This window comes from Callorhinchus milii, unplaced genomic scaffold (assembly GCF_018977255.1).
Source record: "Callorhinchus milii isolate IMCB2004 unplaced genomic scaffold, IMCB_Cmil_1.0 Scaffold2, whole genome shotgun sequence".
Classification (NCBI taxonomy): Eukaryota; Metazoa; Chordata; class Chondrichthyes; order Chimaeriformes; family Callorhinchidae; genus Callorhinchus; species Callorhinchus milii.
In genome coordinates this window covers 110640627-110652174 of record NW_024704743.1, presented here as the reverse complement: position 1 = coordinate 110652174, position 11548 = coordinate 110640627, and the positions used below count along the sequence as shown (strand labels likewise).

At 44.0% G+C, this 11548-nt stretch overlaps 1 protein-coding gene across 2 annotated transcripts; it reads left to right on the top strand.

Annotated features, from left to right (window-relative positions):
* Positions 1 to 5522: 5522 nt before the first annotated feature.
* Positions 5523 to 11236, top strand: LOC103180749 (fatty acid-binding protein, heart-like). Of its 2 annotated transcripts, NM_001292864.1 has the most exon segments (5): positions 5611 to 5674; positions 5765 to 6007; positions 8003 to 8175; positions 10741 to 10842; positions 11028 to 11229. In NM_001292864.1, coding segments are annotated over 4 exon segments (402 nt in total). In that variant the 5' UTR covers positions 5611 to 5674; positions 5765 to 5934; the 3' UTR covers positions 11082 to 11229.
* Positions 11237 to 11548: the final 312 nt, after the last annotated feature.

Here is an 11548-nt window from a genome sequence, read left to right as displayed (position 1 = left end):
AAGAGAAGTCTGATGCTGTTTGATGTGCAGAGTGGGTGTGTATGGGTGGGTGGAAAAAAAGCTGAGTTGAAATTGGAATTTCCTAAAACACACTGACTATTGATCAAGCATCTTGTTCACTCACAGCTAAACACAACCTCTGCACATACATCTGGCAGGACAAAGCTGCAAAGGGACCTTGTAGTTCCGATAGAATTTTTTAAAAATGGATCAGAGATTGTCAATTTTTCTCCTTAAAGATCAGTCCTGATAAAGTTGATGAGGATTTTTGAATTTAAAAACACTATTGCAGCTGGATCTGAATACAAATCACATTGAATCTGCCAATTTTCCTAACTTTCGCCTCCAACAAAGACCACATGCAGAGCAGGTCACAACCATCGATCTGCACACTGAAGGTGGTGTTTGGGCATCTGCTGTGCGCAATTGGCTAGAATGTTTCGCCCACAAAAATATACGGTCAATTTACTTTACAGTATATTCTGTGAAGTGCTTTGGGAAGTCTCAAAAATGTGATAAAATGCTATATCAAATGCAAGGATTATTCTTATCATTATCTACTTCAGAGACTTAGATGTCCAAACATCAAATGCTAGTTGTGTTTTCTCACCAAAGTTAGATCAATTGGATTTAAAAGGTTTATACTCTTAAGAAGCTATACACAGAGAGATTTTTTACAAATCCTGTAAGCAGCACTGTACTTTAAACTGATTTTTAATGGGGGGAGTGAACAATGTAAAGGCCTCAAAACTCAACGTTACCCCCAAACCCAAAGCTTGTTTACTTCTTAGGTTTATTTTCGACCGCGCCTTTGGCCACCTTCCTCCCCCTCCCCCGGCTCGGTCCCGGGATAATCGACTGTAAAGCGCTCTGAGACGGCGTCCGGCGTGGAGGGCGCTATATAAATCAAAGTTGTTGTTGTTCTTCTCGACACTATTCAAAATGGTGACTTCCTTGAATGTATCAGCAAAAAGCAAGGGAAGCTTATTTTAAACCATTGTACAAAGGAGCTGTGAGATTCTGGGCATCTCGTAAGGAATCCATTATCATCTGGCACCAGATTGATGGTAATCTAGACGAGGGATCGTTCCAATTTATTTCTCAGTGGAGAAAAAACAAGATTGGAGAAATGCATTGAAGTGGTCAATGGCATTGGATTTAAGTAGTAATCATGATTAGTAAAACATTAGGCTAGGTTTTCTCACCACAGAAGTGATTTCTATTCTGTGTCCCTGCGTGTTTGCAGAGTGATTTCTATTTACTGGGGAAAAAGGTAATAATAATAATCCTTTCATTTGATATAGCGCTTTATCACGTCTTCTCACCAATTTATAATAATAATTAGAGTAATAAGACAAGTAAACATAGGTAGGTGTGGGTGGAAATTGGAAAGGTGTATTTTTCTGAGAGTGAGAAGCTAACTACAGGACTTTGAGATCTCGAGGTGATGAATAAATGTCAGTAGATGAGATATAAGACTTTACAGCAGTCATTTGAGCAGATTCCTAAGAAGGTACAGGCTCCAATGAAAGTTTGTGGGATCAGCATGGATGAGGGTCTCAGGAGCCTGCGGGGAGAGGAGTGGCAGATGGATTCATGTTTTGCATTTTGTCACCTTCAGTTGTACAACAAAATTTGTCTTCAATGATCGGGCTAAGGAGGTATAGACTTAACCAAGTGACAACTGCAGAAGAATCCTCAGATCTGGCTCAGCTCATTAATTCACTGGTGCATCAAGTTGTTTGTTGTCAGTACGTGTTTAGAAAGCTCAGTTATGATATTCCTGTCTGTTATTTGAACTGTCAGTGGTTATATGGCACATAGCTTTTGGTGGTTTATTCAGATTGCTCAGTGTTTCTAGTTGTAGTTTTCCATTGTATATTCAGTAATCTGAGTAGTATGGTTCTTGAGCCAGGCAGTTCCGCAGTATTGCAGGGCATTGCCGATGACAGCACAGCCAGCCTGGCTCATCAGCAGAACCTGGAAGGGCAGACCATTCACTGGGGGCAGAGAGTCATCCCGCTCAGCAACTGTTAATCCTGCAAGACTAATGGGTAGGGTGGTCCTAGCTGGACAAGCAGTGGGAAAGCTTGTCGGACAGCAATATCAATGACAAGCTATGCGGTTTTAACTGGTTATACTCCAGCAGTACCCCAATGCACATTCCGGGGTCCCCAAGCCTTGGCTCTTGCCGACTTGCACCTAATACTTTCTGGAATTAGGTAAGCAGATGCATCCCTCCAGGGAGAGTCTTCCAGTCCAACAATCTATCTCTGAGATTTCCATGTATAGGTGGGATGCATGGAAATCTCAGCTTGGTTTTGCTACTCTTAAGCATGGTGATTGGTTTCCATACATGTCAGCCGACTGACCAAAAGAAATGTCCTTTAGGATTTTCTCTTGGACTGCTTTATATCAGAAAATTGCTAAAATTCACAACATTGGTTCAGATGAAAAAGTCCCTTCTATCCATTTGATCTCATCCTTCCAGAATACCTACCTAACTGTACTCCCATCACAGCTTCAAGCTATGTCTTAAATTAGTCCAGCGTTTTGGCGTCAACCACCCTTCCCATAACCCTTTCCAGTCGTTAATTATCTTCTGGGTAAATAAATACTTCCTAGTACAAAAATAGAAGTCATTGGGAACACTCAGCAGGTCAGGCAGCATCTATGCAGAAAGCAAAGTGAGTCAACGTTTTGGGTCCATGACCCTTCGTCAGAACTGGGCATGTTGGGAGGGAGAGGCTTTTAGGGGCTAACAGGGAGGGGAGAGGCAGGGCAAGTAAGACAAAGTTTCTCATTTTTCCACTTATAAACATTCCCTTGGTGCATCTGAAAGTATTGTTCTGGGTTCACGTTTTCAACCCCATTTATAATATTTTATACCTCAATGACAACAACAAATTATATTTGGATAGCATCTTTCACATTGGGAGGACGTCCCAAGGTGCTGGTCAGTCAGTGATTTTGAACCCTGGCAAGGGGTTGGGATCAGGGGAGCTGAGGACAGGGAGGGTAAGGGTAGGAGGGTGGCTGAATGCGCACTCAAAGAGGAGGATCTTGAGACCTGCTTTGAAGGAGTCAAGGGAGGGAGAGATGAAGGGAGTGTTGCACAGTCTAGACACTGTGTAGTATTGGAGGAGTGCTACAGGGTAAGTCTCATCCTTTGTATAAGACGTGTGGCCAAAAAGAGTTTGATCTGGCCAAAATTCTTTCAAATAAATTGGTCATTCATCTCGTGGCTATTCATAAAATAGCTAATACATTGGGATCATAGTGTTATACATTTCTAATGTTGTGGTATTTAAATGCTCAAAAATGATCAGTGAAAAGGAGCCAAGTATAATAATAATTACAGTTGAACAAAAGAGTTTTACTTATAATCTGGTAGAGATCAAAGCCATACATCACAGGTTTACTACAGGGTGAATTGTAGTATCACAGATGACATTGAGTAAATGTCACCTGTGATACTACAATTTGAAGATGTTTATAATTAAATAACGAAACAAGGAATCATTTGCCTTTATGAATTGTCTAATTGGTAGCTCCCTCTGTTACAGTGAAATAAATGAATTGGCATTTGACCAGTCGTAGACTCACACTGAACCTAGAGTGCAACATTGAATTATTTTGGTGAAATGCTTTTAAAGTGTTTTTTTGACATATTTTGTGTGTAGCAAAGGAAATAGCCAGAAAGGCAATGCTAGGCAAAGGCAAACAAAGGCAGACTGTGAAAAGAAAAAAAGAAAACTTACGTTAAAAAAATTACATAAAAAAACATATAAAAATTTGAAATAAAAGCAGAATAATCTAGAAAAACGCATTCGTTTGACCAGCATCTGTAAGAGAAAGATTGACTTGATTAACTTTAGAGCACTATCCTTTATCAGAAAGCAACTGCATGCTTTAATCCAACACACAGTGCACCAGGGGCACCTGCAAATCCTCCAAGAGTTCAGGTGGAAGAAATAACCACAGGTTTGGAGCAGTATTGCAGATGCCCTCTAGGGGGCGCATTTGTTTTTGTTTCAAAAGTAATAATCCTTGTATTTGACATTGTGCCTTTCACATCAGGAGGGCATCTTAAAGCGCTTCATAGGTTCTACTGTAAAATGACGTACCTGTGTATTTGTAGCTGAATGCAGCAGCAATTTTGCACATACTAATGTCTCACAAACAGCCATAATAATATTAATTATTATAATAATAATCCTTGCATTTGATATAGCGCCTTATCATGTCTTCGAGACCTCACAAAGCGCTTCACAGAATGTACCATCAACCATCACATGGTTGCCAATGTGATGGTTGAGTTCTGACGAAGGGTGGTAGACCTGAAACGTTGACTCACTTTCCTTTCTCCATAGATGCTGCCTGACCTGCTGAGTGTTCCCAGCGACTTCTGTCTTTGTTACATGGTTGCCATCACATTAGGTGGCTGCCCAGACCCTAGAGCCAGTGTAGAGATAGGCAATGAGGATAATTCCCAGTGTTCGAGCAATAAACTACACACAATGATTAGATTAAACAGAGCTCTTCAGTCTTGAAAAGCGATGTCTCAGATGAGATCTTATAGAGATTTATAACATTTTAAATGGGATTCAAAAGCTAAACCCATAACTAAACTTTCAGATGCACCAAGACAGTAGAGCATAGGTTTAGAAGGGCAAACCGCAATTTCAGGACAGAAACCAGGAAGTATTTCTTTACTTACTGGGTGGTTAACTGGAACAAGATACCAGAAGGGTGGTCGATGCCAGACTTCGACTCGTTTAAAAACAGCGTGATGCTGTGATGGGAATTCTGAAAGAATGCAATCTAATGGACCGAAGGGTCTTCATCAACCGAACCAATCTCGTGATTCCATGATAAATCTTTTCATACCTTAACGGTAATCAAGCAAAACTCCAGAGTAGTTATTGATCTCAACAACTCAACAATTTCCTTGATGTCTTGCTTTGGGTCGTGCAAAACCCATGATTTGGGGTCACTTATCACCACGCCCCACCGGTTGGCCCAGTGTTCAAGGTGGCTGGTGCAGCGCAGAAGGTCCCAGTTGAGTCTGCCAGCAGCACAACTTTTATCCAAACCAAGGCAAGGGCTGAGAATTGGGATTAAAAGATTAGTCACCATTGGGCTGAATTGCCTTTCCTTCTTCTCCTAATGTCCATAACCTGCCGGTCTGCAAGCCTTAGTTGTCACCAGTCAATACAGTAACACGCAACTGTTGCTGAACATATTCCAAAACATGTGCATTCACATGTAATATTACAGACAACAATCTGACAAAGAAGGAACGTTGATAATTATTTCTTTTAATCTATGCATAGCAATAGGTAAGTGTTGAAAGTCTATCTTGGGGTGGGGGTGGGGGGGGGTGTCAAGCAGGTCAATGCTGTGGGCTGCAACTGCACATGATCCTAACCCTGAGTGGCCTGGGATTGGTTGGAGAGGGTTGGACTTGCTGAGCTGGGATTGTGTGCTGGAGCCCTGGTGGTGCTGTGCTCTCTCTGGGTCTCTGATGGCTGTCTGGGCTGATTGGACTGTGATCTCCACACGTGGTGCCTGTCAGCAGCTTCAAAACCGTGCGGAGGCACAGAGGCAGCTGCAAAGTGAACCTGGTGCTGCAGGTGGTTCAGGCTCTGTGCTGGGCAATACTGGGCTATAGTGTGCTGGGCAATACTGGGCTGCACTGGGCAATAGTGTGCTGGGCAATACTGGGCTGCACTGGGCAATAGTGTGCTGGGCAATACTGGGCTGTACTGGGCAATACTGGGCTGTACTGGGCAATAGTGTGCTGTGCAATACTGTACTGTGCAATACTGTGCTGGGCTGCACTGTGCTGTGCAATACTATACTGGGCTGTACTGTGCTGTTCCGGGCAATACTGTGCTGCGCTGCACAATAGTGCACATACCGCGGGACACGATGGTCGAGCAGTTCGTGGGGAAGTGGAAATTAATCGAAAGCGTCAAATTTGACGACTATATGAAGGCTGTGGGTGAGTGATTCCCTCCTCTGATGTTTTGTTCGATTCCTGGAGATCGTCAGCCTTCCCTGGGCTGCTCCGCTCTGCTGCCTGTGCTGTCCTGTCCTGTCTTGTGTTGTGTTATTCTGAACTGTACTATCCTGTGCTGTGCTGTGCTGTCCTGTGCTTTGCTGTCCTGTGCTGTGCTGTCCTGTGCTGTCCTGTCCTGTGCTGTCCTGTGCTGTCCTGTGCTTTGCTGTGCTGTCCTGTCTTGTGTTATTCTGACCTGTACTATCCTGTGCTTTGCTGTCCTGTGCTGTGCTTTGCTGTCCTGTGCTGTGCTGTCCTGTCCTGTCTTGTGTTATTCTGACCTGTACTATCCTGTGCTTTGCTGTCCTGTGCTGTGCTTTGCTGTCCTGTGCTGTGCTTTGCTGTCCTGTGCTGTGCTTTGCTGTCCTGTGCTGTGCTGTGCTGTGCTTTGCTGTCCTGTGCTGTGCTTTGCTGTCCTGTGCTGTGCTTTGCTGTCCTGTGCTGTCCTGTCCTGTGCTTTGCTGTCCTGTGCTGTCCTGTGCTTTGCTGTGCTGTCCTGTGCTTTGCTGTGCTGTCCTGTGCTTTGCTGTGCTGTGCTCCAAAGTCTTTTTAACATGAAAGCTGCTGCTTCAGTGCACACGAGAGGTCGGTGCCGCTTGCCTTTCGGGACGGCATCGAGCACCGACCACTGGTTCGGTACAACACTGGGCTTTGTGCACAGAATCTGCATTTCTTTCTGCTCCTGGCGCCTTGGGACACATGTTAAAACTGTAGCGGTCCCAATATGTTGTTTTAATTGGAAGCAGAAACAAACTCCTGTGGTGGAGTCTTAAGATTTCTTTTCCGGATTATAAAACCATCTCTAATTATCAATGCAAATGAAGAACAAAGGGAACAATGTATTTATTCATTCATTCATTCGAGTGGTTTCACGTTTTTAAAGCTTATTTAAAATAATTTTCAAAATAAAATAATTTAAAATTTTTTTTAAAAAAAACTCTTTGTTCGGACACTTCCGTACACTATTGGCTGCGGCTTTTTTGCCCACAAAATGCACAGTAAATTCACTTTACATTGTGTTCTGATTGGCTCTCGTCAGCGCCTCCATGTCTCGGGCGCTGACAGCATCACCGTCCATGGTTGCACACTCCACCTTACTAAGCCAGTCCCGAACCTTTGCATCTTGTTTGACCCTCAACTATCCTTTCTAACCCATATCCGTGCCATGACCCCCTCTGCCGTCCCCCCCCCCCCCCGCAACTCCGCAATATTGCCCGGCTCCACCACTGTCTCGAACCGCAGGTCGCCAAAACCTTCATTCATGCTTTCATTACATCGAGGCTCAACTATGTAAACTCATTGCTTGTCGGCCTCCCCAACTCCTCCCTCCACAGGCGGCAGATCATCCCGAACTCTGGAGCCCATGTCCTCTCCCGCACCAGCCTCCATGACTATCACCCCCATTCTTGCCCAAATCCACTGGCTTCCCATCGCACAGAGGATACAGTCCAAGATCCTGGTCTTCACCTTCGAAGCCCTTCATAGTCTTGATCCCCCCCTATCTCTGTGACATCCTAACTCCCTAATATCCTGCTTGCTCCCTCCGCTCAGCAAGCCTACTTCATGTCCCCTGCCTCACTCGCCTTCTGCCACTCTGCCCTCACCCTCTGGAACACCATCCCGCAGTCCCTCTGCCTCCCCCCTCCCTTGCCTCCTTCAAGACCCATCTCAAGACCCTCTTTGACCTGCTTCCCACTCCACACTCCCTGATCCTGATCCCCAGCTCAGGTCCAAAAAATTTTGACTTGAAAGGCGCAATACAAGTGTAATTTTGTTGTTCTGTGAAGTGCTTTGAGATGTCTCAACGACGTGATAAGGCACTATATCAAATGGATGGATTATTATTTGTTCAGCACTTGAGATGTAAATTGAAGTTCAATTGTCACTATTACCAATTAATTCAAGAGTTCTAATTTTTCCACTTCTCCCTTCTCTCAGGAGTGAACTTTTCCTTAAGGAATTTGGCTAAAGTGATCAAACCCACAACTATCATCAGTATAGATGGGGGCACTGTCACTGTGAAGACTCAAAGCGCCATGAAAAATACAGAAATCAACTTCAACCCTGGCGAGGAATTTTCTGAGAAGACAGCAGATGGCAGAGACACCAAGGTGAGTCCATCGCAATCCCATCAGGTTAAGTGTTGTTTGGGATCTCTCTCCTTTCTGTGGAGTCCTGTAGGGTAGTGGTTAGAGCACTCGCCTCGCAAGCAAGAGGACCTGGGTTCGATTCTCAGGCAGGGCGAAACATTGGGAAACTTTGCTTATTCCGCACCTAGCAGAAAATAGGAACTCGATTGTTAGTCGATTGGCGTATTGCTTTTCGGGGGGGTAATTAAATCCCTTCAAAAAATTTTTTTAAAAAGAATAATAATTTGGTCACTCAGTCCATGACTGTTTGTAGGATGCCGCTGTGTGTGATTCGCCCACAAAATATAGTCAATTGACTTTACAGTATATTCCGTGAAGCTCTTTGAGATGTCTCGAAGTCGTGATAAGGCGCAATGTCAAATGCAAGGATTATATATTGTTTCCCTCCCAGTCCTCTTTCACCTCTCTGTCTCCCAAATCCTCTCTAATTATTTACTAGGCGGACAGACACATGGTTAACTTCCACAAATCTATTACCTCCAGCTGTGACTCCAGGTCTGCTGATGTTGTGTCAGACATTAAGGCTTGAATGAGTGGAAACTTTCTGCAGTTGAATATAATAATACAATAATCCTTGCATTTGATATAGCACCTTATCACATCTTCAAGATGTCTCAAAGCACTTCAGAGAATATACTGAAAAGTGTTATGACTGTATTTTGTAGGCGAAACGTGGCAGTCAATTGCATAATTGGTTTGATCCCCGGCTGTCCTTTCTACTCCACATGACCACAACCATTGTCCTCCAACTCCGTTACATTGCTCTCCTCCAACCATACCTCACACCCAATACAGCTGAACATTTATCCACGTATTTATCACCTCCCACCTAGATTATTCCAATGCTCTCCTCATAGTATCCCTGGTTCCACTATGCCCAAAATCCAACTGATCCAAAACTCTGCTGCCCATAATTTCCATACCTCCATCATCCCAGTCCTTGCTAGACTCCAATCTGGCTTCCTATCACAGAATAGATCAATTTCAAGATCCTCACACTCATTTATAAATCACTAGATGCCCTGGCTCCTCCCTATCTCTCCAATCTGCTTCCATTGCACTCCACTACCGCCTTCGCTCAGCTGGCTCCGGCCTTCTGCTCGTCCCTTGTCCCCTCCACTCACCATCAATGGCCGTGCCTTCAGCTACTATGCCTCCAAACTATGGAACTAACTTCCTCGATACCAACTCCTTGTCTCCTCCTTCCCTATTTTCCGATCATACCTCTTCGACTGTTCCTATGGTCATCTCCCTTCCTCACCAGATCAGCAACAGGTTCCACCATTGTTAAGCGGTCTGAAACGCTCCTCACGTGAAGGTTGCTATGTAAATGCAAGTTGTTGTCTCAAACTCCTCAAAACTCTTTATTTTTGAATAGTGTCATGGGATCTTTAAGTCCACCTGAACAGACAGACGGAATCTTGGATTAATGTCTTGGATTAATGACTTGTCTGAAGGACTGAGTCTAAATAATTTGTATTATGTGGAGTCTTGTAGCTCAGTGGTTAGAGCACTCGCTTTGCAAGCGAGAGACCTGAGTTCAGTTCCAGGCAAGGCGAAACCTTGGGCAAATTTCCTTAATCCACACGCCTAATAATAATCCCTCCAAAACCAAAAATAATAATAAAAATTGGTCATTTTCAATCTACGACTGTTTGTGGGACATTGCTGTGTGCAATTGGCTGCCGCGTTCGCCCACAAATATACAGTCAATTCACTTTACAGTGTGTTCTGTGAAGCGCTTTGGGACGTCCTCCCGACGTGAAAAGCGCTATATCAAATGCAAGGATTATTATATTATTATCTCGCGCCTTTCATGCAGTGAAAATGATTCCAAATGCTTTACAAAGGCTGAAAGGGATCTTAAGCTGGGGTAGGTAGTGGGAGGTGGGCGAAGGCACAGTTAAAGTTGAGTTTCAACGTGTGGGCAAGGGATGAGGCTGAGCGATTCCAAAAAGGTGGGGTAAAGTGACTGAAGGCTTGCCTGTTGATTGGGCAGAGTGGGTGGGGGATAATGAATCCGTCCGGAATTGGCAGAGAGACTGAGGGTGGGGTCACAGGAAATCATAGTTATGATGGGTCAAGGTTGGGGAGACATTCAAAGGTAAAGGCAGGGATGTTAACGTGTAATTTGCTTGGGGATGGGCAGCCAGAGGAGCTGGATACGGATGGGCTAGCAGGATGTGCACTGTGGAGTTGTGGATGTCTGGAACTACGGAGGCTGGTGAGCAGGCGTTTGAAAAAGTTGAGACTCACGGTCACTAAATGTGAGATGGTGATTGCAGCTGTGTTTGACATGAAGAAGCGGGCAATGTTACTGAGATACAAGAAAGCAGACCTGGTCAGAGCCATTGGTTTAAAAGCGATTTAAGAATGGGGGGGAAAAAAAACAAGGGCTCCACACTGGCTCCGAGACCTAGCATGAACAACTAATATGGTCAAGGTCTTGAGGAGAGGAAGTAGAATCAACATCAGTTCTGTTGATGTTGAGTTTAAAAATAATATTTTTCTATAAATTCCCAACAGACTACAGTCACCATCGATAATAACAAAATGGTCCAAGTGCAGAGATGGGATGATAAAGAGACAACTCTTGTTCGAGAAATGAAGGATGGCAAACTAATACTGGTAAGAGGCTCTCCCCACCCAGTGGTTGTATCGCGCGATACTGAGTACCGTGACTTATGTAAAACAAGTTTATATAAACCCATTTGTTACAACTGACTTTGAGATCATCTTTGGATTTGATATATTTTTGAAAGAATAGTGGCACACACCCAGTTTATTCCCCTTTGTCTTATTTCTTAACTCAGACGTTGACCATGGGAGATGTGGTCTGCACAAGAACCTATGAGAAAGATGCTTGAAGACCCGGAAACGAGGAGAAGGGAAGGATGGGCTCAGTTCAGTGAGCTCCCTGCACTTTTGCTTCTTTTATTTTCTAGTGAACGTTCCCTTTGTATTTTGTATAACCACCATGCACATCGCCCACATCTTTATTAAAGTGGTGTCTTGAACAAGAGAAATCTGGTCCTCCTTCTTGGTGTGTGGAGTGGGTGGATTGAGTTGAAATGAGATGTGGTGGTGAATATGATACAATTGCTCAATTTTCAAAAGTTTTTTTGTAGGTCCTGAAAACCTCACTCTAATTGCTTTGGAATATGGTGTTTGATGACCCGTCATGTAATTACTAACTGAAATTTGAACAGGGCAGAAGTTGGTCACTTGCATTCCTACTGTTGCCTTTATCTCTCTCTGTAAACTATCACAGCTAGTTTGGGGTGAAGAGGTAGTTGGTTTTAAACCCACCCAATGTTGACTCCCAGTACGAGGG

Bases quoted from the DNA above. Each gene is read 5' to 3' on its own strand.
- LOC103180749 (XM_007896781.2), top strand. From the start codon at position 5,935: ATGGTCGAGCAGTTCGTGGGGAAGTGGAAATTAATCGAAAGCGTCAAA. The intron at 8,176-10,740 runs GTGAGTCCATCG...AATTCCCAACAG, and splicing joins CAGATGGCAGAGACACCAAG to ACTACAGTCACCATCGATAA. The intron at 10,843-11,027 runs GTAAGAGGCTCT...TTCTTAACTCAG, and splicing joins AGGATGGCAAACTAATACTG to ACGTTGACCATGGGAGATGT.